Consider the following 27,881-nt stretch of genomic DNA (forward strand, 5'->3'; position numbering starts at 1 on the left):
CTAATTTATAAATGAAATTTTATCACAGGTATGCATGTATAGGAAACAACATAGTATATATAAGGTTTGGTACGATCTGCAATTTCAGTCATCCACTGCAGGTCTTGGAGTGTATTCCCACATGGATAAGGGGGAACTACTGTGTAGGTTGTTTTCAGGTCCCCACTACCAGGGTTTTCCTGGTTCTCAGCCCACTCTTTAACAGGACTATCAACTTATTATCTAATTTCTACCACACCCTCTTCTCTTCCTATGGTTAACTACATTTACTTACACTTTTGTTTATATATAATAGAAGTATTTAAGTTTTTTTTTAATATAATGCATTTAATGTATGTCCTAAACAGCTCTCTCAGTCACGTAGCCAGTGCCTGGAGGGCAGGTGCATCATGCCTTTCTCTATGCAGAACTTTGCTCAGTGCCATGAGAAGGCGGGTGCATCCAAGAGGAGATAACAATGGGAGTTCTTTTGTGTTCAGTAGGACCATTCAATGCAAGGCTGCAACCAATAGAAAGGCCTGAGAGTACTTCATTCCCCATGCAAAATCTACTCTACTGCATTATTCAGCTGGCTTTACCCCCTGCACCCCAACCACCCCAGGTCCATCCAGGACCACAATGCACTGGTGGAATTTGAGCCAAGAGGCTAGAACTGTTAGGACTCAGGAACCTCTTGGATGTGATATGGGAAGGGACTCAAAGGAAGGCCAAGTGAGAGATCTCCCAAACTTTTTTCTAAGACACAAAGATGATAGGTAGTATGTAGAAACACCTACAAAGGTTTTTGTTTTCCTAACTGGATCATGACTGATACACCATATGTTAAGTACCTTACTTATTTGTTGACATGCTTATTGCCCGTGCCCTCTTCCCATGTAAGCTCCATGGGTGCAGGGACTTTGCTGTGTTTACTGCTTTATCCCCTACACTCAGAACAGTGCCTGGTACATACTGGGCACTCAGTGAATATTTTTTGAAAAAATGAATGGACTTAGGCATTGAAACAATGGGATACTCCCAGCATCTAGGGAATAGTTGGCAGCTATTGTAGGGAAAGGGATGACTACACAGGTGCAAAGGAGATGAGGATAAGACTGAAGTTTAATGGCCCTAGGAAGTCGGCCATTGCAATAACAAAATGACAGTGAGCTGCTCAGCTAGTCGTCTTCTTTTCTTGACATCTGGGCAGTTAGTCATGGCCAAACCCAACCAGTGTGTCATTGGCCTTCTGTGCCATCTCACAGTTCTGGGTGGGACACCATGAAATCCCTGGGCCCTGAACAAAATCCTGGGGAGCTGTGCAAATGGCACAGGAAACTATCCATTGCTGGCCTCTCCTCTGCTCCTCCTGTCAGAGCCTTACACAGCCTCTGTTGTGGTGGGGAATGGCACAGCTTGCATTTGAACTTGCTCCTTTTCCTCAAGCTCAAAATCTATGCATTCATCTCCTTGTCCTAGAATTTATAATGTCAAGTCAACATAGACGTTCTTGTAACCCTTGATATCCTTAAACTTGTTGCTCCTCAGATTAGCTTGGATCTGCCTTTGGCCACTCTTGAAGGGAATAGTCTTTAGAGTGATGCTGGCTCTGTGTTGGGGTTTTAGGACTCCAATCCTGCAGCAGAGAAGGGACAATGTCAGAAAACCGTAGGCATTGTAATCACCCTGAAGCCCTTTTCCCTCAGCAAGCTGGTCTCCCCTTTCCCAGTGTTTTGAGAGCCTGGCCTGGGAGCCCATGTCCAGAAGGGACAGGGCTGACCATGCGATAAGACAGAAGAGGAGGATGATTACCCCCAGCACTCACAAGACTCTCTGCTGTTTCTTGAAGAGACCACTTCCTTCCACGGTCAGCACACAGTCTGCAACCGGCTCTGAGAGAGGATTTGAAAATATCACCTGGATGGTGAGTGGCTGGTTCACAATGGCTGCTCCTAAGACCTAAACAGAGAAATCCAGAGGAGAGGAAGGTGTAGAGAATTAGTCTCATTTTTCAATTCACTAAACTCTCGTGGAGAGCATTGTTCCCTAGATCTGTTTCCTGAAGAGCTGGACTTGTATGGCCTGTGTTTTTCCAACTATGGGTTAAAACCAACTTTATGGGCCCTGGCCAGTGTGGCTCAGTTGGTTGGAGTATTGTCCTCTAAACCTAAATGTCACAGGTTTGAATCCTGGTCAAGGCACATGTCTAGGTTGCAGGTTCAGTCCCTGGTCCAGGCACATAGAGGCAACTGTTTGATGTTTCTGTCTCACATCAGTGTTGCTCTCCCTCTCTCTCCCCCTCCCTTCCCCCTCTCTCTAAAGTCAGTAAGCATGTCCTCGGGTGAGGATTAAAAAAAAGAAAAAACAACTTAATGGGTTGTCATGAATATTAAAAAAAATGAAATAGAGGAGAAGAAAGTATCAGTGTACATCACACAAGATATTGTTATGTGATACTTTTGCTTCATTTATATACGAATGAATGTTTAAAGTATTTTACATCACTCAACCCTGCATATGGAAAAGTCTAATAAATTGGGAGTCTCCAGTGATGTTTCCTCTGTTCCAAGGATTTTCTCCAAGTGTAAAGTAATCAAGAGCTTCCAAAGGATGCTCATGTATAATTTGAGTAGATAGAATATTCTCTGGCAGTTTCTGTTGTTTCCTTCTTATTGCAATCCCACCCCATCCCTTCCTTCTCTCTTATCATAACTGGCTCTTTTCTTGCTTGTGTAGAGTTTATTCAGGGCTGTAGAGATAAGGAAGTAGATTCAGTAAACCTAGAGGAATTTTTGGAAACCCTCCCTAAAACAGACTCCTAGGGCTGGGCTTGCCTGGTATATGCCACCAGGGGGCACCATGGGCTTTTGTGGCAGGCTCTAGGAGGCTGCTTGGCCTTGAGGAGGCAGCACTGGAAGGAAGGGACCTACAGAACATCAGAGCAGGAGGTGTCCTCAGAAGCCATCTAGTCTAATACTCTCAAATGACAGTTCAAGAAGCAGCGATCCAGGGGTTTGTCTAAGGATGCACAGTCAAGCAGTGTTCTCCCCTTCTCAGGTCCCTCCCATTTGAGTTCATGTTGACCTTGGGGAAGGCCAACAGTGGCAGGTGGCACAAGAGAGGGACCTCTCCATGGCTGCTGCTTAAATTGCACCCATAAGGCATCTAATGGTGCAAGAGGATGGAAATATTGCCCAGTGTTTCCAGGTAGACCTCCCAATCCAGGTAGGAGGTTCCTGGGAGCATCAGAAGCGGCAGAAGGAAGGAAGGGCTGCTCTCCTGAGTAGGTTCTCAGAGGGCTCAACCCCCTGCAGCTGATCCCAGGAGTCCCCAAGCCACCTGCAGGGCTCTTGCCTACATTAATCACGATGGCGGGATACACTAAGGTGATGATCTTGTCCACCAGGATCTTCTCAGGACTGCTCTTCTCTTCTCCCAGGGCACTGATGCGAATCAGCTTGTCTGTTGACAGGTACTGGCTGTACTGGGAATAGGGGATTTGGCAGGGATGGGTCTTTGCTAGGGAGAGAACACAAGGATGAGGTGAGACTGCTGGGGAAATCAGCTGAGCCTGGTGGATATGGGGACCCTTTTACAGAGAGGAGGAAGCCCACACATACTGAGCCCCAGGGAAGTGGGTACCAGATGGTCAGATGGAGTGACTGAGAAGTGAAACAGCTTGCCCAAAGTTACTCTGCTGATATATGGGTGAGCTGACTCTAACCAAAGTTTGGATGGCTCCAATGCTCAGGTTTCCACCACTAAGCCAGGCTACTTTCCTTGGGGTAGTGAAGGAAGGGTAAGAGGAAGTAAAGGAGACAGGAGGCAGAGGGAAGGAGTTAGGGGAAGAAGAGGAATCTGTGCTCGTGGGGACACCAGGAAGAAGGTGTCACAGGGGTCTGCCCCACAACCCTTGGTGGCTGGCTTGACCCCACTGTTTGCACAGTGTCCCCTCCATCTGTACCCAGAGCCCATACCTTCTTCAGGAAAGAGCTTGATGAAGGCGGTGTCCTGCCAGAATGGGGGCAGGGGACTCCCATCATGCAGCAGGGACTGAGCACTTAGGTTCACCTTGAGGTCCTTGAACTGGAGTGACATGTTGACAGCCAGCAGGACAAACCTTATGTCCTGGCCCATGTTGGGCGGGTCAAGCAGTTGGAATTTCAGGGAGACCTCGATAACATCACTGGGCCGAAGGGAAGGCCTATTCAGGCTCCTCGGACTATCCTGGCTCAGCGGCATGGACCTGGAAGGCTGCGAGTCTGCTTGGTAGTGGCCTTGGGACCCTCCAGTCTTCAGCTTCTGAAGAGCCTTCAGAAACACTTGCCTCTCCTGGGGGGACCCTGGGAGGGCAGAGACAGCACCAGCTGTGGGTCAGGCGGACCCAGGGGCTAAGCCATGGCTGAACATCTTTCCCAACAGCCCCACCAATACCGCAGGGTTGTTAAAACCCTCATTTCCAACAACAAACACTCCCTACAATTCATCAGGTGCTTCCTGAGTGTCAGGCTCCACTGAGCACATCACTCCTTTCATCCTCACATCAACCATGAGAAAGATGTATTATTATTATTCTAGATACAGAAGATGGGACTCAGAGAGGTAATGTCAGTTGCCCAAGTCACACAGCTTGCAAAGATCAGAGTCCAGGTGGAAACCAAATCTGCCCGATTCGAAAAAAAAATCTCTGCTCATGACCAAAAGACTATCGTGCCTTCCCCATGGGAAAGATGAAGGCCCACAAATGTGGGACATGAGACTTTTAAAGACACAGAACAGGATGTGATTTCCTGTTCCAGCACCAAATTATTGGTCAGGTATAGACTAATTCCTGGAAATCAAGAGACTGAGAAGCCAGTCGGAGGGGTGGGGGGGGAAGAGGAAATCAGTCAAGTTGAGTTTCCAGAGCGCCCTGCCATTAGTCCTAGGGAGGCACTGTGGCCAGGAATTGCAGGAATGCTTACCGTGTTATCCTAATAATCCCAGCAGCTGCCTTCACTGAGCACTTAGTGTTTCCAGGGCCCAGCTCCACCCCTCTGGTGCATTCCCACAACCTCTCCAGGCAGAGGCCACTTTTGTCCCTTTGCTCTGGGGATTGTTTTAAGCTCTGTTTCAGGCAGAAGAGGAGCTGAGACACTGGCTTTGTGGACCCAAGGAAGTGCAGATCAGATTTAGCTCATCTGTGGTCTGCTCCACCCTCAGATCTTGTCAGGCTGGGTGGGAGGAGGCAGAATACTGCCTGGCTGAGCATCACACTCAGGAATATAGCTCCAGACCCTCCAAGTTCACAAGGGAACCCTGTGAACCTTGTCGCAGTTGCAATCCATGCCCCACCCACATCACCTTGGCACTTACCATTTCAGTGCCCATGTGCCCTAATTTCAAATTCTAGAATCTGCTACTACTCTTTGCCTGAGGCTTTCTCTGCTGTCAGAGTGGACTCTGCCCTTGCATGGGGCAGGGCAAAAGTGCTAGGGAATTTACACCCCCCAGGAGCAGCACTCAACCCGACCAACAGGAGTGGGTAAATAAATAACAGCCCCTTGCCTCCTGGGTAGAATAAATCTAGGGTATTGTTCTATACTTTACATAGAATCCCCGATAGGGTGGCCAGATATAGCAAATAAAAATACAGGGCCATTCAATTTGAATTTCAGATGAACAACAAATAATTGAGAGCATGATTAGACTAAAGCACTATTCATCCTGTACTTTCCCTGGCAATCCCACTGGCAGAACTCCCCGGCAGGACTGAGCTCCAGCTGCCCACAGTGCTAACGGGCTTGATGAGGCAGCCTGCATAGCTTTGTCCCCTTCCTTGTCTCACTTGCTCACTCTCCTTCCTTCCAGGAGTCCTGGACTGCCTCACAGATAAACCACTTGTACTTGAATCCTTGCCTCAGGATCTGTTTCTGGGCACCCCAACCAGGTTAACCCCAGAGTGGATGGGAGTGGGGAGCATGGATGGTACCGCTGGGCTGTGGTCAGTGCTTGTCTCTTGCTGTGTAGCCCCTTCCTAGGCTTGGATTCTGGTGCTTCTCTATGTGGGCGCTAAAGGCCCACATAGACAAAGCACAGACACCCACTTGCCAGCCTTCCCAGCAATTGCTCAGCTACCCGCCTCCCCCACCCCCACACATTCCAACCTGCCTCTGCTCAGATCTTGCCCCTCACCCTGCTTCTGGCCCTCATGGACTAGATATTTTTGTATGGCTCTAGTGATTGAACCTGGTGGTTGGTCTTCTACAATTTCCAGGAATTAGTCCACAGCTGACTAACTTTGCTGCCCCTTTGCCCCTCTGGCTTGGCTAAGAAACTCCTGCCAGGCCTCCCACCTCTCCAAGCCATCCTCTGCAGGGGGTGGGCATGAGAGTGAACATATGGCCTTATATTAGCCTTGGTGCTGGGTGGTGGTCTGGCCTATCTTCCAAACACTTTATAAACACAGTAAGTTAAACAATATGTTAAATAAAATTAATTTAAATAATTAATAAGAAAGAGTTTACTGAATCCCTGCCATCTTCAATGGGAGGCGGAATTTTGGGGAAGACAGGGATGAGGAATTCTTATACTGTTGGTGAGATGCCTGTCAATGGCCCTGTAGTCAATGTGGACATCTGTGGAGGGTGCTCACTGGCTTGTGGGATGTGGGGTGGTGGTGGGCATGAGGACGTGAGGTAGTGAAGACGCCTCAACTGGGAACTTTATGTGGAAGGGCTGAGAAGACAGTGGACTGGGTCCTGCCCCACAGATGCCCTCTGATCCCCAGGGGCCTGTCCCAGCTGTCTGGGAGGTTCCCTGGAGTAGGGGGAAGGGGCACATAAGATTTAGACTTTGAGGGGGGCTGACTTAGTCATACCTTCTTCGTACTTGTAGTTCTCTGTGACATCATCCCGCTCCTCACTGCGGATGCTCTTGGTGCTGATAAAATTGCCAACAGAATTCGTGTCCCGGTGAAGTCTCTGCTCCTTCCCTCCATGGATGAGCCAGGACACACAGTCGGCATTCACCATGGAAAAGACGAAGGCCGTGTCGTAGCTCAGATCCACATCTCCCTCTTTGATGGCTCTGACCGAGGCAGGGCCACAGCAGTACAGGCCTGAAGGAAAACAGAAGAGCCATGATGGGCTGGGGCCATTGCAGTGGGGACAGGCAGGGGCAGGGGTGGTTTCCATGGGAGTGGGTTCTGCCTTTCTTCTGGAGAGCCTCACCATTGCTGGTCTCCTGAGGCGTGGCGTCCAGCACCTGCCAGCCTCTGTATCCAGGAGGGAGGTCCTTTCGGGCCATCCAGCACTCATTCCAGACATGGAAGTTCCTGAGGGAGAAGCCAGAGGAGTCAGTGTCAAATAAGCTAAGGGAGAGTTTGTAGTACTTGTGTTCCTTCTGGAGGAAGGCAGGGGACAATGAGCAGATGGACTGCCAGATAGAAGGCCTTCCAACCTCTGTGGGTGAGTCGTGACAGCTCTTCTTCTGGTGAACCTCAATTTGCCCTGCAAAAGGCTTTCTTCTATTTGTGAAGAGAGAATGAAGGCTTCCAGAGCCAACTGAAGTCGAAAACCTTCACTCTCTCAGAAAGGTCCCTGTGGCCCTTTCCTGTGTGTGCTGCTGACTCACAAGGCAGTTATGGTCTTTGTGTCCTTGGTGTGGAGATTCCAAGCCCTGGGGCTGGTAAAAGTGGGAGCAGGGGGTATGAGAGGGCATCAGGCTCATGGGCACACTCCTGCTGGTGGGGTTTGCCCTACAAAGAGACTGAGAAGTCGTCTCTCACCAGACAGTGTCCTTCTTCTTATTCTCCAGAATCCTGCCCGTGCTGTCATAATACTCATCTATGATCAGGTTTCCGTCTGTGTCATGACCAGAGTCAAAGTTGGTGATCACGCGGGTGGGGATCCCCAGGCACCTCATCACTGCAAAGAGGACAAAAAATCTTTTGGGGTTGTGGATTCAGGAGCTATATGGATTCCTGGAATTGGGGCCTGGGCCCAGGGAAATCATTCATTTGGCAACTTGAGGACCAGGCAGGAGCTGTCTGGGGTGCTGGGTTGGTGACACTGTCAACCTTCCTCCCCACCTTCCTGAGCTCCTCTTCCTGGTGCTCACAGAGGACACTCTGCACAAAGGCTGCAGTTGCTCAGCAAGCACCGCCAGGGCCAACAGAAAGTCTAGCGCATCATGGGCCCCCCTGCCTGGGCCAGCAGGATGGGACAGGCATGCCTCCTTTGGCAAGACTCAGTGGCCTGACTCAATCTCACTTTTCTCCTGACCATAAATTTCCATCTGTAAACCAAACAGCTGGAATGTTTTCCTTCCTGTGGTAAGGAGGTGGTAATCTTTCACTGAGAACATCAGATCCTTAGGCAAAGAGTCCTGTGGTTTGGACTCCCCCTTTTCTATGACTGGATTGTATTGGAAGCTTCTCAAGGAAAACACCACCAATTCAGCCAGGAAGGGAAGGAAACTGTGTAACAGGAGCCTGGAAAAGTGAGTCTGTACTTGGTGGAGAAATTCTGGACAAGAGGTAGGATGTTGTCTTGATTCCTGTAGGAGCAGCTCTTCCCTTTGCCAGCCAACTGCTTCTTTGTTCTCTGCCATATTTCTCCCACTCTACACTCTTTTGAGAACAGCAGTGTCCCCTAGCCCACCCTACCACCAAATGCCCTGGGGATCCTTGTCCCCTTAAGTCTAACAGTGACAGCCCACCCAATTCAACCATAATCACAACCATAATATAATATCTACCAGCAGGCATGGTGTTGTTTCACACACTATGCTCAGGACACCTCTACAGAGAATCTGCTGATATTATTCCCGTTTTACAGATGAAGAACTAGAGGCTAAGAAAAGTTCGCTTGCCCTGACCTGACTGAAGCCACACAGCTAGGAAGCAGCAAAGCTACCCCTCAGATCCTGGTTCTACTGCTACGCTTGTACTCGGTCCTGTGTCCACCCTCCAGGATTGTGCACGCGATGCAGCGTTCTAGTATCTTCACACCCTTTCGCATCCCGAGCATTTTCCTGTGCTATCAAATATTCGCCAAGATTTCTATTGGTGGATATTTTTATACATTTTGTTTGCTTCCATTTTTTCCCTGTTGTAAATAGTGCTGTGATAAACATCTTTATAGAGTACTATTTTTTTCCTCCCTTGGGACAGATTCCAGCAGGTAAAAATGACTGAGTAAAAAAAAAAAAATGATATTTCTAAGGGTTCTTCATACATACTACTGTCATTTTTTAAAATTTTCATAATATTTAGTTTAAATACTTATTTATATTAAACACTTAATTGCTTATAGATTTTAGGTTGAGCTCCTCCTTATACTTCAGCACAAAGCCTCTCCCATGTGAGGGTGTGGACACACCCCTGGATGCAGCCCAGGACAGGGAGGAGGAAAGCCCAAAGGGGAACCTGGAGTTCTCCTTGGAGTGACAGGTCTGCACAGGGCCAACGAACAAGGGCTGGGAGTGAGCAGAGCTGACAAGCGAGTTGTAGGTGGAGGTGACACAGGACAGCCTCCCCAGGGAGGGTGAAGGTTAGAAGAGCTGTCACTGAAGGAATGTGAGACAGGAGTGACGCAAGAGCATTCAAGTGACTCAGGAACATTGCATGAGCCAGGACTTATGCTAAGATTACAGTCAGACGGGTGGATAACACTTATGGTAATACGAGAACGTGCCACGGAGAGGTGGGTAGGGAGAGCAGGGAGCAAGCCTCCGTTCTCATCCTGATGATGAGTTCATGAAGAGCCACTTGAAATGTCAGCACTGGTGTCAACTCCTGCTCGCTGTGGCTGGATGGGCATGGAGTGGCTGCTCAGGCATGTTGGAAGTGTGCTGTCTTTAACCCGAGAACAAGGCTTCTGCAGACTGTCACTCCTGAGGATCTCCAGTTTGGCATGAGACTCGGGTGACTCTTTCACTGATAATTTTGTGGGAGCTGAGTCCCTCGTAAAAGAGAAACCCGTTGGGGGTGTGTTTGTGTGCACGCACCCAGAGGCATACACACTCACACTGTGATACTTGGACAAAGGTGGACAAGATCTCAGAGTCGGGAAAGAACTGAAGAGTTCCCAAGGCATATTGCACAACACCACGCTCCCAGCATGAATGACTGTATCTCTCCACTCAGCCATTGAGCACTTACTCAGTGACAAGTGTCAGGCCCTTGCTATGAACCAGGCAGTGGGTTAGATGCAGAGTACACGCAAATGGAAGACATTCCTGCCCTCCAGGAGGGCGGCTTCCTTCTGACTGGTGGTGGATGCTGTCCTGATGGTGCATTAAAACATGAAGTCTGTTTCAGCACTGGCCACGAAGGCCTCTCACCAGTTCTTCCCCTCCACCCCTACCCCTGCCTCCCCATGAAGAAAGGTAGCTCCAATTTTATAAGAGAAATTAGTGGAAAGTTAGAGTTCAATTTATTTATTTACTGAAATTCATTTGGTCAACTTTGCTACCACACTTCCATGGCTCACACTGAAAAATAGAGTCAAAGCTCCAGCTAGTAGAGTCAAAGTAATTGCATTTAAATGTGCTCATTTTTAAACACCTTTTAATTTCTCCTTGGTTGTATTAAGCTTCCCAATGGTAAAAGTACCACTTCCTGCTCCCCTTCCCATGCCTTTAATTGTTCCTCATAACAAGATGGCTTGGTTTTTCAGATATGTAATCATGAGGTCATATTTGAACTATTTTCTCTTGTCTGCGATAACAATGAAACCTAAAACTGCTCTAAAAAATAAAGCCTATTTAAAAAATTACAGGCATATAAAGAAGCAGGAAAATATCATAATCAGAAAAAATTTCAAGATCCAGCAATGACAGAGATAATGGAACAAGCTGAGAAGGACTTTCCAACAGCTATTTTAAATGCTATAAATACGCTCAAGAGAAAGTAAAGGAAAACATGAATATAAAAAGAAAAGTGGAAGATAAAGAAAAGGCCCAATGGAACTTTCAAAGGTGGAAAATACACCCTGGCTGGTGTGGCTTAGTGGATTGGGCACCAGCCTGCGAACTGAAACGCTGGTTTGATTCCCAACAGGCCTGGGTTGTGGGCCAGGTTCCCAGCTGGGGACATGTGAGAGGCAACCATTCCTCCCTCCCCATCTCTCTAAAGGTAAATAAATAAAATCTTTTAAAAATAAAGGTGAAAAATACAATCTTAAGACAAAAAACATGCTGGACAAAGTATTGCACAAAGATGATGATATGCTTTTTATGAGCATACTTCCAAATACAATGTTACATATTAAATACATCAAAATGTTTCCCTATCATGGGGATGAGGTGATGGAAGTGGGTTATGAGATAAATGGGAGAAATCAATTAATTAGTTATATTGTTTAAAATGAGGGGCCTGAAGCAGACTTATTATGAAAAATTCATGACAAGAAGAATATAATTAATTTAATCCTAAACACTCCAAGGAAAAAAGGAAAGAAATAAACTAAAAAAAGTGGCAGAGAATATAGGGAACTGGAGTTTGGGGTATGGCTAGAAATACCTTTTAAATAAGAACCTGCCAGACCTTTGGAACCTAAGAGGCAGAGATGAAAACACTATGAGACTAACTATAATAGCTAACACTGATATAAAACTACACATGTGCCAGACATTTTTCTAAGTGCTTGCCATATATTAACCCACAACCCTGTGAGGGGACATTCCGTACTATCCTTGATGCCCCATAAATCCATGGAGAATAATTGTAGATTTGTGTTTAAGCCAAAGGTTGAGGCAAAATAACACACCAGGGCCTTGGCTAACGTTCCTTCTTTGAGAGGAAAGGGCTCAGTAAAAACAATGGGGGCAAGAATTATTGATCTGAAACAAAGATCATAAGGTGCTTTATAGTGAGAAGAAATCTTAGATTAGTTTTGGGTGGAGAGAGGAGGGTCCAGCCCCGAGCACTCAGCCTCCTCATTTTCATGCCATTTCCCACCATGGCTCAGGGCCCTACTTCCCAGAGGAGGGGATGATGCCACATAGACCTGCTCACAGTCACACGTTCAAGTCTTCCAATCCCCAGCCCCTCACTTCTGCCCTCACCCCTCTACCCCATGCGCTAGTGGGCAGGAGCCTACCAGGCCCAGGCACATTTCCAGGATGACTGGCTTAAAGAGAAACCTTTGTTGAACAATTCACATATCATAAAATTCACCCTTTTAGAGCATACAATCCAGTGGTTGGTAGTATATTCATAGATTGTACAACAGATCCCACTATCTAATCCCAGAGCATTTCATTGCCTCAAAAAGAAGCTCCATGCCCACCAGCAGTCACTTTCCCTTCTCCCCTCCCCCAGTCCCAAGCAATCACTAGTCCACTCTGTGTATATGAATTGGCCTATTCTGGGCATTTCACATACATGGAATCATGCAGCAGGTAGCTTTTGGACCCCTGGCTTTGGGGAGAATCTTCAGGCAACAGAACATCGTTTTCCCCTCTGTTCCTTTGTCACAGCGCAAGGTTTCCAGACTGCTCCACAGACCTCAGCCAAGGGCTGAGGGGCTTGGCCTTGTCACAAGGAGTAGATGGCCAGAATAGGAAAGGCCTAGTGACTGAGAGCTGTAGGCAGCTGGCCCTGAGCTTAGGAAGGGTAGGCCATGGATTTCTCTGAACTTCTCAGAGTAACAGACAGCTAAACAGATGTCAAGGAAACAAGCCATCCAAAAATTATAATCTTGTCCTTGATGCAACCAAAGTCTTGTTCCTGCGATTTTCTTTAGGATCTTGAAGTCAGTACATTCACATTTAGAAAGGTAATACTGGGAGATGGAGCTGCTGTGGGGAATGTACTTCTGAGTCAGACAAGAGTCACTATTAGGCCTCAGTTTTTCTCCTGTAAAGTGATGGTGGTGATAGCTACTTTGCATGTGGTTGGGGGGATTAGAAAGAGTGAAAGTGCTCACTATGTGCCCGAAGCGCAAGGATGCTGGATAAATGGCCACTGCTAGGAATGTCTGTGCAGTATATGGCCTGATGGTTAGAGCACGCCAGATCTGGATGTGAGCTTAGCTCCACCACTCAATTTCCTCATCTGCGAAGTTGAGATCGATGGTTCAGATGAGGCCATCCTAGCTAATACTGAACACTCACTCTAGCCAGGCTCTAGTCTAAGAATTCTCCATGTATGAACTCACTCCTTTCAATAGCCCTATGAGCTAGGTACTATAACTTTCCCCATCATATGTCTGAGGAAACTGAGACACATGTTAAGTGACTTCCCCAAGATTACTCAGCCAACTAAGGGTAGTGCTGGTATTTGAACCCAAGCATTCTACCTCCGCAGCCCACATATCTCACCACTACTCCAAGCTGTCAAAGTTTTAGCTCAGTTCCTGGCACAAAAGAAGTCTTCAATAAATATCAGGTACTGTGACAGTGAAATAATAACAATGCTTTGGCAGCTGAATCAGGTTAAGAAACTTGATAATCCCTTACTTTTATAAGGGTAGAGACCAGTCTTACCTGTTTTTGCATCTAAAAGTATATGAAGTACCTAGCATAGAATAAGGATGCAATAAATATTGTTGGATGAATGAATGAGTTTTTAAACTGATAAATTCATTGATATAGGACATGGTAGCCCTTTTGGGGAAGCCTGGTGGTGACTGAACATCAGTTGGACCCAGTGCAGCCCACATTTGACCCACTTTGCCCAACCCTTTGCTTCCTAGGTCACTAGAGGGCCATTATTCTCTTAAACATTTTAATTGGTCTGCTCTGTTGCATAATCTCCATTCACTGGCTCCACCTCTGTCTTCACTCAGTTCCAGACAACCACACCCAAACCCCTCGCCCATTCCATTTACACACACATACACCTGGCCCATTAGACGCCGGGGTTTTTCCACGCACAGGAAGACTCCCTCTCTATCGTGCACAAACAAGATCAATCCATCCTCTGCCTCTCGGTTTTGTGCCTCCTCCCTGGGTGATTCAAACATTCCAGTTTATCCAAATGTCTATGACTCTGGGTATCAAAGCTGTCAAACTACCGGTTTCTGACAGCTGGGGATGGGGAGGGTTGGGGGTGGAGGGATCAAACCAAAAAGAAAAAGAACTTAAAGACATGGAAAAGAGTATGCTGATTGTTGGGGCGGGGGGAGGTGTAGGTGGGAGAGGGTATGGGGGAGATAAATGGTAATGAAAAAAATACAATAAAAATGAACTATTAAAAACAAACGAACAAAAAAAACCCCTCAGGGATCCTTTGAGCAATCAAAGCATCCAACTCAAGATGCGGCTGTGCAGCTGCAGGGGGAGAATAGCTCAGGATCACCTCCTCACCAACCCGTGTGAAGTCACTTTCTGTGGGTGTGACAGAAACCTCCTTGTGTCCCTGGACAGAGGCCTGGCTTTTGTTGGGCAGCCCAGGACTCTGTAGGCTTCCTCCAAGATCCTAAAGCTAGGCCCAGACCACACATGCACACAGTCCTCACCAGGCTTTATCTTATAGGGAATTTCTACACAAAAGGCCTCAATCCTCGATAAAACCAAGTTGCAGGCAGATCTGGCCTCCCTGGATTGCACTAGGGACTGCTGTGAGCAAAAGCCATACTTGGCATCTTTCCCCAGGTAACAAAAATAACTTCCTGACTGTGACCCAAGTCAGGTACATGGACATGCATGCCAAGAGGCTGAGAGCTGGCGTAGGCATGGAGGGCAGGGTGAGGGTGAGGGCCAGGAGCAAGAGTTTGACCCTGGGTGAGGTGGAAGACCCCGCCTCCCCCCACTTGCAGTGTGAGACTCATTCCCTAGTGTCAGTTTCCTCAAAATTCACTCCATACTTCCTCTGCTTGCTGCTCTTGCCACATGAAAACAAATTCCATTTGCCACTCCATACCTGAAAAGTTGATCTACCATTTCCCTCATCCCCTAATTCCCTGGCCTGAGCCAGGCCCCCAGGCCCTCTGAACTTGTGACAACTCCAAATTCAATGTCACTGTACTTTGGCTGCCATCTTGCTCTGGCCCCATGGCCCGTACCACTGCTAGAGATGCACATTTCGCTCTCATATGAACATCTTCATTAAGACCATTCTTTGTACTCATTAGTTGGTAAGTTTTTGAATTCCTTGGCCTCTCATCTCATTCCTATTTTGCACTGGACAATATCCAGCCAGGTTCTTAGTAATGTTCTGTTAGGTTGCCTGTGCTCAGAAAAAGGGAAGGGCATCAGGTTCTGGGAAGTGTGTGATTTCTACCTCAAAAACATCCTCTGACATAAGCCCAGATATATGAAGCCTGAGGTTAGTGATGAGGCATTTTTGCAGGAAAGGGCTTCCTTCCAAATGTCTCTTGGTGAGAATTGTGTGAGATGAGGACAGAAATTATTTGGAGGGCTTGTACATGAGCCATTGCACTTTCTGGTAATTTCACCAGGACCTACCTGCTCCCTACCTGTGCACATGATGGCTGCAAAGACCCAGCACTGCCCATAGCGCACTGGCTGGCAACCTGTGGCGTGCCACTGCTTCAGGATGGCCACACTGCCGGTCCACTCCGCAGGGTTGGTGCCGTCTGAGTAGTTCTCACTCCATTTTCCATTAAGCACCCCATTGTCATCGTTGCTATTGATCTGAAGAGAAGCCACATGTAGAAGAATTAGAAGAGTCCTTTTCCTCCACAAGATGTAAGTCCCATGGGCCTGAGACACAGATGAGGCATTAGTCTCACTTTACCTGGGAACTTCTAGACCAGCTGAGGAAGGGGTCGGGATGTGAAGCTGGCTATTTTGACTTGTGCCCCACTGTTAGTTAATTTGTTTATTTCCGCACACTCTCTTACTTTTCTTCTCCCCATCCCCTGCAAAGCTAGAGCCTGGCTCTGATAGCTTTTAAAAGTACTTCAGAGCAAAAGAAATTTAGAAACTTTAGTACCATTTCACAAATGAGAGCTACACTCAGGCCGTCCTAAAACATGCAATTTGGAATTAATAAACACAATGGCCCACACCCAGCTATTTCAGAGCTCATTTGAGAAAACCTGTTAGCCATATTCTTTCATCAGTCTTATCCAAAATGACTTTGAAAGAGGGCCTGTGCCTCTCAACTCTTCATTCTCCCATTGCCGAGGGTTGGGGAAGGCAACTGTGAGTGGCACAGCTCTGTCCCTCTCTAGACACGCCCTGGATGGGCAAATCCAGACCCAGCCTCACCATGGCACACACCACTCTGCTGATGTAGACGGGACTTCCCCGAAGGGCACAGTCTGTGGCTGGGTCAGTCTGGAAGTTCAGGCTCTTGTCTAGCAACTTCAGGCAGATGTCTATGATATTCTCTTCAAACTGCAAGGAACGATGCAGAGAGGCAAGGCACCCATGCTTGGCACATGTAGATATGGAGAGAAATGCATGAGCCACCCCTCCTAACTCTCCAGTGGAGTATGTTTGTGGAATACAAACCCATTTGGAAGGTAACTGTGTCCAGTAGCACAACCATGAACTGCCTCCCAAGTGGTCACATGTTCTTAAAGCTCTGGGGCCAGAACTCACCCAGTATGTATGCCCTGCAAGTTAAAACCCTGGATTTTTTTCTACCATGTCTGACTGGCTGAAAAGTCTGTTTCGCTCTCTTCTCTCCTCAATTTCCACACTCTTGGATCTCATGGGATGTTCTTGCTAACACCTCATCTTCTACCCCCACCTGCTGATCCAGATCATCATTGGCAGCTACTGCTAAGGTCGTGGCACCTGTGATTCAGTGGGGCTGTAGTCTGAATAATAGCATGTGAGTTATGGAAATTTGCCACCCAAGGCAGGCTGACTCCTTGTCCTTCAGGCTTGGTGCGAATGCCACTTTTTCTGAGGCCTTCCCCTGAGCCCAGTCTTAGTTTAGCTTCAGAGACCTGGCTACATCTCTACTCAAGAAGCTCAGTTATAATGGTGTAGCCAAGGTCTATCTTTCTTGCCTAAGTATATGCTCTGTCTCTCTCCAGATTTTCTGGGAAGTCTACACCTGAGATCTGGCACAGTGCTCAGCACATAGTAGGGACTCCAAGCATCTTTGTTGAATGAGAATCAGTGAATGAATTGATTTCCGTGTACCACTGGGCAATAAACAGGACCAGGAGGTTCTCTAATCTACTTTCTCCCAGGACAGTTTCATCGGTTCACTTTTGTGCTATAAAATGTTCAAAGGTCCCTGTGGCTTACAGAATCAGAGCTCTATCCTCCTCTGCAAGACATATAAGACTCTCTCTGATCCATCCGGCCTTCTTCTGCTTCTCAATGCCCTCTCCCTCAAGCAATGCCAGATTCCTTGTAACTCCAGCAGCAAGCCAAACCATTTTTCACTTTGGTGTATTTGCTCCCCCTTTCCTCTGCCTGGGATAATTCCCCCCCCACCACCTTCCTTCTCTTAGTGAACTTAAATCAAGCATCTCACTTCCAGGAAGCTTCCCTGACAGCCCCATGGCCAACCAAGTGCTCTTCCTCCAGGCTCTCAGAACACCCTGTGCCTGTCTGGCAATCTTTACATATCACACTGCATGATAACTGACCTGCTTATTGACTGAGTCTGCACTTCACTGTGGGCTCAGGGACAGTGATTTTTCATTTTTGTATCTCTAGCACCTAGAGTCCTGCCTGGCACTGAGTGGGCATTCAATACCTGTTCACTGAATAAGAGAGAGATGGGGACCCAAGGCTCAGAAAGCAGCAACTCTTCACTTCTGTTTCTCACAGATGACAGGACTCCTGTCCAGGGACTCTCTAGGATCCCCGTGAACCATGCTGAGTGAGGGGTTGGGCATGTCAGTTGGGGCCAGTGTAGGCTGCTATGTCTCATCTTGGCCAAACCCACCTGGGGGGCCTAGGCTGCACCTGAGGCCACATATGCTAAACAAGTCCTGGATAGGAAGCCATATCAAACTGAAACAAGGTTCCACAAGCACCCGCAGGATTTCCCAGGTGACCCCTCTCTGGGTGGCAGGGCTGGTCTTCTTCTGACAGGGTTCTAGTGCTGGGGTTGAGCCTCAAGAACCCTCTTCCTGGTTCTGGGCTTTCTGGAGGACCTGCTGTAGGCTGAGCTTTACAGGCAGGTTTTTAGCAAGACAGGAGTTGTAGAGCACTGAGATTAATATGATGCTATTTTTACAAATAAAATCACACGTTTTCAAGTATGAGTGGAAAACAAAATATAGAGGAACACACACTGGAAACACAGTTAACAAATGAAAAAACAGGCACCGCCATGGCCATTGTCACTGTTGTCCCTTCATCCTCACCCTCAAACTCAGTGGAGTTCCTTGGAGGGTGCTTTTAGCTGCCCTTCCCTTTCTAACCATGTTGCCCAAATCAGACATGATCAGCAAAGAACACTTTCCATCTCTCTATGGCTGCTCCTCTAGCTCCCTGGAGTCACATCTCACATTTTCCTGGTACCATTTAGTTCCCAATTGTCAGCAGTTCTGAATGAACCTTGCATGAGGGGCACCCTCCCACCCCCGCTCCTGCTCTTCTCCCCTTGGATGGGCCAAGAGTGGGGCTGAGACTTACCTGTCCGTAGTTCCAGGGGCAGGGGCGGATCCAGTTTTTGTTCCCTTGGTAGATGAAGCCATAATCATTCATGACATACTCCTGCCTCTGGGGCTCACTCTCCAAGTAGACAGCATCCCCTAGGAATCAAAGTGGGAGAACACAAAGCAGAAAAGTCATCTTGCCCTTCCTGCCTGATTCCCATCCCCAGAAGGCTTGGAAACTGAGCTCTGAGGAGGGCACTGGGTGATAGACACCAAGAGGGGTGATAAGACCTACTCCCCACCATTCCTCAACACCAGCAACAGGTGCAATGGGAGCACAAGTGGAAGAGGAAGAATTTATCTTCGGCTGAATTTCTTGGTTTGCAAAGCACATTTAATTCCTGGCCCCATTTTAAGATTGAGAAAACAGGCTCAGAGTGATAAATAACTCACCCAAATTACACATAAGTACAGGGTGAGATGTGAGCACAGTGACTCTATGCTCTGTGCTCTTTCCACCATACTCAATCCTGCTCAGAAAAAAGCAAACCAGAATTTAGGGGTTGGCATTGACCTCGTCATTTCTTTTGTAGGTCACAAGCTTTAAAAGAGAAGAATCCACCGATATCATTTTCTTCCCCACATCTCAGGGGGCCCTCAGTACAAGTCTGAAACCCACAGTCTTGGAGGTCAGGAGGTAGGGGTGTGTGTGTGTGTGTGTGTGTGTGTGTGTGGCAGGGCCAATAGGGCAGTGGGAGGTGGTTAGAGATATTAGAACCTAGCCAGTGTTCTGGGTTCTGGCACAACTCAGCAGGCCCCCTTGATATAAGGTTGGTGGTGAAGGTAGAATGAGAGGGAGGGAGGAAGAGGAACACGCTCTAAGTCAGAAGTGAGAATTTGTTGAATTTAGCCTCTGCCCCAAATCCTACTAGAGCCATTACTCTTAACACTTCCTGACCTCTTCCTACTCTTCCCTCCTGGCTTGTCCTTCATTCTGCCCGTAATGTGCGGTAGGTCTAGGTAACTACCTCCAGGTAGATCTAGAGAACAGGGATAGTGGGACAGGTGGTGCCGAGATATTCCCTGTAGCTTTGTTTGTCTAAGACAAAAAATAGAAACAGCCCAAATGGTCATAAATAAGGAACCAGTTAAAGACATTTGATGCATCCAAATGATGGAGTAATTGTAGCTGTTGAGAAGAATGTATTGATAGGAAAATATGTCCAGAGTTGAATTTTTCAATGAAAAAAAGACAATTCTTTGTACTAAATAATCCCATTTATGGTTTGTATTGTATAATCCCACACACATATACATCTATTCAATAAATACATATTTGATTAAGCATAGAACATTTTTTGTTAGGTCTACACAAGATAATGCTAACCAGATTTGGAGATTGGGATAAGGTTTGACTTATCAGGTTTACTTTCTTCTTTTTTGTTTTGTTCTTCATTTTGCAATGAAAAACTCAAGTTAACTTAAAAAGGTATGATAAAGATAAATTCTAACAGTGGTTGAACTTAATTGTAATAGTTTTACGTTTAAGTAAAAATGACTTGGTTCATAATTTTAAAACTCTAAGTAAGTAAATAAATAGCAAGTTCTCCCTGCCCTGCTTTTTGCTGGTTGGGTGTGAATGCCGAGTACATAGGACTGGGGAGGTTTTCAGGTTCCCAGGGAGCCGGGGTCTAGAAATCCTTGACCCTGGCTCTCTGTAGCATTGACAAAAGGATAGAGACAAGGGACACCCCCCCACACACACACGCACACAGCCACCTTGCCTTACCTGAGCACCAGGGATTGAAGAGCAGAATGAATTCCCCGATCTGGTAGGCTGTGACAGACCCTTCGAAGGAGTCAATGTGAACCTTCAAGAGGTACCGACCCACAGCTGCCGTGGGAGGGGCACACAGGCTCACCTCCAGGGACATGGCCCTGTTGGTCTCCACTGAGGCCATCCAGGGGCTGGGGCTCCGATGACCTGACAGGCTGAACACAGCCCGAGTCCCCTTGGCCAAGTCTGGCAGCGGTCCTGGAAAGCAAGCAGAGCTGAGGCCTTCTGAGGTAACCTCCCAGCCCCGGAGAACCATCCGCCCCACCAATACATACACACCCCTGTATGCCAGCGGGGTCCTCACCAGTGTCTGCCACAAATATGATGTTGTCCAGGCCTGGCTGGAATCCCCGGATCCTGAAGTACAGAGTGAGGTTGAAAGCCTGGCCCCGGCGAACAATGAGGTAGTCAGAGCTGATCTCCTCTGTGTGGTGCTGCATGTTGTTCCAGGAGCTCTGAAAGTCTGTGACGGACAGCTCCAGCCCTGCGACAGGGCAGCCGGGGGCAGACGAAAGAGCAGGATTAGGGAGCATGGTCCAATCTTGTCTATCGCTTACTAGTTGTGCAAACTTGAGAAAGAAGCTTAGCCTCTCTGAGCTTCAGTTTCCAAGTCAATAAAACAGAATCTGTAATACCAGCCTTACAGGGTTGGTATGAGAATTAAATGAGGCTCTGTGCATGCAAGTACCTCTTTTTTACTATTTCCTCCCTTCCTTCCCTGCTATTCTAACCCTCTGTTCCTCCCTCCCTTACACCCTCCTGGAGGTGCATGATTTTCTCTCTCTGTTCAACTGCTTCTGGAGCACTGGCCAAGTTTGGTTGTTCCCTCTAGCCTAGTATGTCCCCATATTAATGCCAGCAACCACTTTCTTGAACACAAGTTGAGTGTCACTTTCCCCTGTGCCAGCATCCAGGTCTGGGAGAAAGTCTCTGGGTTAGCTGCTCCAGGGTTAACTGTCCCTCAGTTAGCTGCTAAGCTTTTAGCAATTTGCTGGCTCTCTGACCACCACTGATGCCATGTGACCAATGCTTTGGGAGCTGTATTGCTGAGGACAGTCAAAAAAAGACCCACTGCTAGCCTTTTAGAGCTCCTGCTGAGACACAGACTGACCTCACCATCCTCCAAGAGTATTTCCTTCAGAAGGGATCTATGTCTGACTTTTCCGTGTTTGACCATCGTCCTATCATGGTTCCCAGGCACCTGAGATCATAAACTTTAAATCACAATTGGCTCACCCATCTTCTCAGCCTACCCATTCATATGTCATAAGTCCCTTCAGTCCTTCAATTAAAATATCTGTGGTGTCCCTTGGTCCCTTTCCACATTAACATAATCCCTCATTCCCAGTGACTGTAACAGCCTCCATCAGGTCTCCTGCTTCCTGTCTCTCCACACCACCCACCCCTTAACACATCACCAGATTAACTTCCCCAAGACAATTTGATTACCCCATTCTTTTGCTTTGAAAGCTCGGAGATAGGGAGAACCAAGATGGCAGTGTAGGTGGACACACTGCACCTCCTCGCACAACCAGAACTGACGGAGAATCGAACGGCAAGGACGTCTGGCACCAAGGAAATAAAAAAATGAACATTCATCCAGACTGGTAGGAGGGGCGGAGACGGGCACCGGGGCGGACAGGACTCGCGTGGCTGTGGCAGGACCGAGACTGGCAGAGTGTGGGAGGAACGGCACAGGCAGTCTGAGCACTAGCAGACCCTGCTGACCCACATTCTTGAGGATAAACCCAGAGGGCCAGACTCAGAGTAGCAGAGAACGGGGCAGGCAGAGCGGTGGGTAGCACCCTGCAACCCCACATTCGAACATAGATAAACCGGACGAACGGCGGGGAGCAAAGCAGACCACGCAACCCAGGGCTCCAGCTCAGGGAAATAAAGCCTCAAATCTCTGATTGAAAACGCCCGTGGGGGTTAGGGTGGCAGCAGGAGAGACTCCCAGCCTCACAGGAGAGGTCGTTGGAGAGACCCACAGGGGCCTAGAGTGTGCACAAGCCCACCCATCGGGAACCAGCACCAGAGGGGCCCAGTTTGATTGTGGGTATTGGAGTGAAGGATTGAAATCTGGAGGAGAGTGAGGCAGGCACCATTGCTCCCTCTCGGCCCCTCCCCCACATACAGCATCACAGCGCAGCAACCAGTGTTACCCTGCCCTGGGGAACACCTAAGGCTCCGCCCCTTTAAGTAACAGACGCGCCAAGACAAAAAAAAAAAGGCCCAAATGACAGAACACTTCAAAGCTCCAGAAAAAATACAACTAAGCGAGGAAGAGATAGCCAACCTATCGGATGCACAGTTCAAAACACTAGTTATCAAGATGCTCACAGAATTGGTTGAATCTGTTCGAAAAACAGATGAAAAAATGAAGCCTAGCCCAAGGGAAACAAAGGAAAATGTACAGGGAACCAATAGTTATCCGAAGGAAACTGGGACTCAAATCAATGGTGTGGACCAGAAGGAAGAAAGAAACATCCAACCAGAAAAGAATGAAGAAACAAGAACTCGGAAAAATGAGGAGAGGCTTAGGAACCTCCAGGACATCTTGAAACGTTCCAACATCCGAATTATAGGGGTACCAGAAGGAGAAGAGGAAGAACAAAAAATTGAAAACTTATTTGAACAAATAATGAAGGAGAACTTCCCCAATCTGGCAAAGGAAATAGACTTCCAGGAAGTCCAGGAAGCTCAGAGAGTCCCAAAGAAGCTGGACCCAAGGAGGAACACACCAAGGCACATCATAATTACATTACCCAAGATTAAACGCAAGGACCTACATCCAAGATTACTGTATCCAGCAAAGCTATCATTTAGAATGGAAGGGAAGATAAAGTGCTTCTCAGATAAGGCCAAGTTAAAGAAGTACATCATCACCAAGCCCTTATTATATGAAATGTTAAAGGGACTTATCTAAGAAAAAGAAGATAAAAAATAGGAACAGTAAAAATGACAGCAAACTCACGGTTATTAATGACCACACCTAAAACAAAAACAAGAGCAAACTAGGCAAACAACTAGAACAGGAACAGAACCATAGAGATGGAGATCACATGGAGGGTTGTCAATAGGGGAGTGGGAGGGGGAGGGGGGGAAAGGTACAGAGAATAAGTAGCATAGATGATAGGTGGAAAATAGACAGGGGGAGGGTAAGAATAGTGTAGGAAATGTAGAAGCCAAAGGACTTATAAGTATGACCCATGGACATGAACTATAGGGGGGGAATGTGGGAGGGAGGGGGTGGGCAGGATAGAGTGGAGTGGGGGGGGAAATGGGTCAACTGTTATAGCATAATCAATAAATATATTTAAAAAAAAAAGAAAGCTCGGAGATAGCGTACCGCCCCTCATACAAAAGGCACACTCCTTAACCTGACACTCATGACCCTTCTTCACATGTGGCCTCCACTTACACTCTCACTCTCACTTCCCACCACTCTCAGCGTGGTTCCCCCTCTCCATCCGATCTATCTTCAAGCAAATGGTGGCCTTACCTGCAGTGTATTTTGATCCTGCTGTAGCCCCAACTCAGAGTGTCCCTTAACTATTGAAACAAATTTTACCTGTCCTCCAACAACTGTTGGAGACCCACCTTCTTCATGAATCCTGTCCCAGGTGGCCCACCCTTCCTCCCTTCTTCAACTGATCTATAATATATGACTACATCACTCATAGGGAACCTTAACTGCTTAATTGACAAGTTAATATGCTCATTTGTTCATTTACATCAACAAACTTTTACTGAGAGCCTACTAGTTTTAGGCTCAGCATGAGATGTTCAGATATTTTTGTAGTTACTTTTTGTCTGTCTTTCCACCACTGGATTACACCTATGAGGACAGAGACCTAGCTCTTTTGTCTCATCTGTATTTAAATTTTAAGAAATATGAACCAAAGAATTTGACAAAAATCTAACACTCTTTCATAATAAAAATACTCAACAAGCTAATAATAGAGGAAACTTCCTGAACCTGGTAAAAGGTATCTATGGAAAACCCACAGCTAACACTATACTTAATAGTGAAAGACTAGATGCTCTCCCCCAAATATAGAGAACAAGATAGGATGTCCACTCTCAGCCCGTCTATTCAACATTATACTGGAGGTCTCACTAGATGGCTATAACAAGAAAGAGAAGGTAACAAGTGTTGGTGAGAATGTAGAGGAACCAAAACCCTCACACGTTGCCGGTGAGATTGTAAAATGGTGCAGCCACTTTGGAAAGAGTCCAGCAGTGTCTCAAAATGTTAAACATAGAGTTACCATATGACCCAGCAGTTCCACTCCTAGAGATTCTACTCCTATATCCAAGATATTGAAAACATATGTTCACACAAAATCTGTACATGAATGTTGATAATAGCATTATTTATAACAGCCAAAAACTATAAACAATCCAAAATGTCCACCAACTGATTAATGAATGAATTAAATATGGTATACCCATACAATGGAATATTATTCAACCATAAAAAGAAGGCTGAATATGAGGTCTGTCTGGAAAATTCCAGCCATTGTTAATATAACAAGAATGGCTTGCATGACATCGATGCAACCTGGCAGCCAAGGAGAGTGGACTGGAATGCACAAGCATGAACAATGATGACTTCACTGTACTAGTCAGTGGGGGCAGTGGGTGCCATTGAGTGAGCATGTGTACTGTGTGGCCATCCCATTCAAAATGACTGAGTGAGTAGAGCAACAAATCTGCATCAAATGTTGTGTTAAGCTTGAACATTCCTCCACAGAAAGTAATCAGGTGATTCAAAAGGCCACAGCTATGGGCAACTGGTGATTGGCAGCTTTGTCACGACAACATACCCACTCATGCATCATGTCTCGTGCAGAGTTTTTTGGTGAAAGATCAAATCACCCAGGTGACTCAACATCCCTACAGCCCAGATTTGGCACTCTGTGACTTCTGGCTGTTCCCAAAACTAAAATCACCTTTGAAAGGGAGAAGACTTCAGACCATTGATGAGACTCAGGCAAATATGACAGGGCAGCTGATGGCAATTGGGAGAACTGTGTGAAGTCCCAACGTGCCTCTTTTGAAGGGGACTGAGGTGTCACTGTCCTATGTACAATGTTTCTTGTATCTAGTAGCCTCTTCAATAAATGTCTATTTTGCATAATAAATGGATGGATGCTTTCTTTTGTATCCTTGGATATACAAGGATGGACAGACCTTGTGTACTGTAACATGGATGGAAGTTGAAAACATTATGCAGAATGAAAGAAGCCAGGCAAAAAGGCTACAAGTGATATGATTTAATTTATATGAAATATGCAGCCTAGGCAAATTCATAAAGACAGAAAGTAGATTAGAAAGCAGGGGCTGGGAGGAGGGGAAAATGGGGCATGATTGCTAACAAGTATGGATTTTTTATCAAATAAAAATACGCATCCTGGTCAGCACATGGTTGGTATTAAAGAATGTTTGCTAGGTTGAATAAAGTTCTCTATCTTTAGCATAACCACCCTGTCCTTATTTCAAATTTCAGATTCAATAAACAGCTTATTGCCGGCCTGTTTACTATGTGACATGCACTATCCTAGGACAGTTATCTTACTGAATCCTCCCCACAATGGTGAAGGCATGAGAAAACCAAGGTTTCGGCAAATTAAATGTCTTGCTCAAGGTTAAACCTAAGGTTACAGGCCCAAGTCCTGTACTCTTTCCATTACCCAACAGCTGCCAGCCATTGCTGGCCTTCACGCATGTTCAGAAAGGACATACACCCCACTGCCAGTTGGGAAAGCAATTGGCTTTTTGCTGGTTGTGGAAAAGATGCTCATTCCTTCTGGAGACCAATTGACTAGACAGAGCGTGCTAACTGGCCCCAGTTCAGGCCAGGCACATGACCCAAACTACTCAACAGGAGCAGTAGCAGCTGCCTGACAGCAAGCACGGGGGCCAGAGCTCATCCTCTGGATACATCCTGGGTCAAGTTAACATCTTCAGCTCAGACGCCAGATATTCAACCAGGAGGTACATTTAACCTTGGGCATATTTGTTCTTCTTGATGTGCAGGAAGAATGGGGTGAAATGATCAATAAAATAGAAAGAAAATTATAGGAAGGACTTTTAAAATAATTGTCAGTATCTATCCTGGAGAGAGATTCCCACGCAAGCACTAAGAGGCACAGATGGGACTGTGCAGTGTAACATGGTTTGTATAACTGAAGAATGGGAGACAGCGTGAATACCCATCAATAGGGGACTGGATAGATCAGTTATACCCATAATATACAATACTATGCAATGTAAAAAAATTGAAAACCTGTAGGAACTGAGTGGCATGCATAGAATTCCAGGGCTTACTGTTGAGTGAAAAAAATCAAGTTATAGAAAAATACATACAATATGATTATACCATAGATATACAAAAATGAAGTCACACATGCTAAATACTACATATTACACTGAGGACATATATATGAATATAAATATATAAACAAAAAACTAGTAACAGCGGTTTCTCTAGAGATTGGTCTGGAGGTAGGGAGTAAGTAAGGGAATGTAATTATTGCTTTATTTGCTCTAACTATGTATTGATATATTTCTTGTGTAATTAAAAGTTATAAAAATTTAACACAAAACAACAAATGAAGGTAAGGCTGTTATGTACATTTGTAGAGCTTTTAGTTTATTCTTACAATTTCAAATAACCATTTATTCTTTATAACAGCTCTTTCTGGGTGGGGGGGTTGATACAGATAAAGGGGTAGTGGTGGGAAAACTAGCTAAGATGAGGAAGAGACCTTCTGAAATAGGAGAAAAAGAAAAGATGAAGATTAAGAGACTTCTGGAGATGGAGGACAACTTCAAGATTGTCTGGTCCGACTCCCTCATTTTTCAGGCATGGGGGCTGGGAACTAGAGAAGTGACTTGATCAATGTTGAAGGGTCAGCTAGTAGAAAAGGGCAGAAACCCCAAACCCCTAATTCTTGGCCCTGCCCCGTCCCACCGGTCTTTGGAAGCAAGCATGCTGGCATGCAGCTGTTTGGCTGTGTTTTCCTGCCATCTACCTGTCTCCTGATTCTCGGGCTACTACTGATGAATTCTAGGGTTCCTGGAGTTTCTACTCTTTCTGCCTCTGTTTTTTATTTACTCCTTTCTCCCTTTGAATCCACCCTCTCTTGACTTCATAGAGTCTCTTATCTTCCTACAGTCTCTCATCTTCCTTGTCCTTGACCTCCAGCAGCCCCTTGGGCCTGCCCTACCTTGTGCCATGGTGGCTGCCTCCAGTGCCCCGGCTGCTCCCCACAAAACAGCAGGATGGCCGGGAGCTTCAGGAAACTGATCCTGGAGTGTCTGCTTCCCCTTCCATCCCCAACACTCCAGGAGACACTGAAGGTGGGGCTGGCTGCTGCACCGCCACTTGCTTACTGGGCAGATCCCAACTGGTTTTCTCACTTGCCCTCAGGTTTTTCTTGGCAGTGTTCCTTGGCTAAGACAAAGTGTCATGGCTAATGATCTGTCAGGGCCTTATGCTATGTGGGCCTTTGCTAGCTCTTGGGCAATGGGGTATTCTCTGGCAGGTGCTGGGCTGTGGCACGGGAGCCAGGTGGAAGAGGTAAGCT

At 46.7% G+C, this 27,881-nt stretch overlaps 1 protein-coding gene across 2 annotated transcripts; it reads right to left on the reverse strand.

Annotated features, from left to right (window-relative positions):
• On the reverse strand, window positions 1-27,659 carry TGM5 (transglutaminase 5). Of its 2 annotated transcripts, none has more exons than XM_024567303.3 (13): window positions 27,522-27,659; window positions 20,588-20,767; window positions 20,236-20,481; window positions 18,484-18,602; window positions 16,144-16,272; window positions 15,387-15,564; window positions 7,748-7,886; window positions 7,191-7,294; window positions 6,839-7,078; window positions 3,957-4,322; window positions 3,338-3,498; window positions 1,805-1,938; window positions 1-1,615 (listed from the first exon to the last, which is right to left on the reverse strand). In XM_024567303.3, the coding sequence occupies exons 1-13, from the start codon at window positions 27,529-27,531 to the stop codon at window positions 1,462-1,464; spliced, it is 2,160 nt and encodes a 719-aa protein (XP_024423071.3). In that variant the 5' UTR covers window positions 27,532-27,659; the 3' UTR covers window positions 1-1,461. The 2 variants fall into 2 exon arrangements, with proteins under 2 accessions (XP_024423071.3, XP_045057573.2); XM_045201638.2 differs by having other exon boundaries at window positions 16,144-16,308.
• Between the last annotated feature and the right edge of the window lie 222 nt (window positions 27,660-27,881).

This window comes from Desmodus rotundus, chromosome 7 (genome assembly GCF_022682495.2).
Source record: "Desmodus rotundus isolate HL8 chromosome 7, HLdesRot8A.1, whole genome shotgun sequence".
NCBI lineage: Eukaryota > Metazoa > Chordata > Mammalia > Chiroptera > Phyllostomidae > Desmodus > Desmodus rotundus.

Excerpts from the sequence above, each read along its gene's own strand:
- TGM5 (XM_045201638.2), bottom strand. Across the intron at positions 3,499-3,956 it reads CAAGCTCTTTCCTGAAGAAG|CAAAGACCCATCCCTGCCAA; the intron begins GTATGGGCTCTG and ends TTCTCTCCCTAG. Across the intron at positions 1,939-3,337 it reads ATCCCGCCATCGTGATTAAT|GTCTTAGGAGCAGCCATTGT; the intron begins GTAGGCAAGAGC and ends TTCTCTGTTTAG.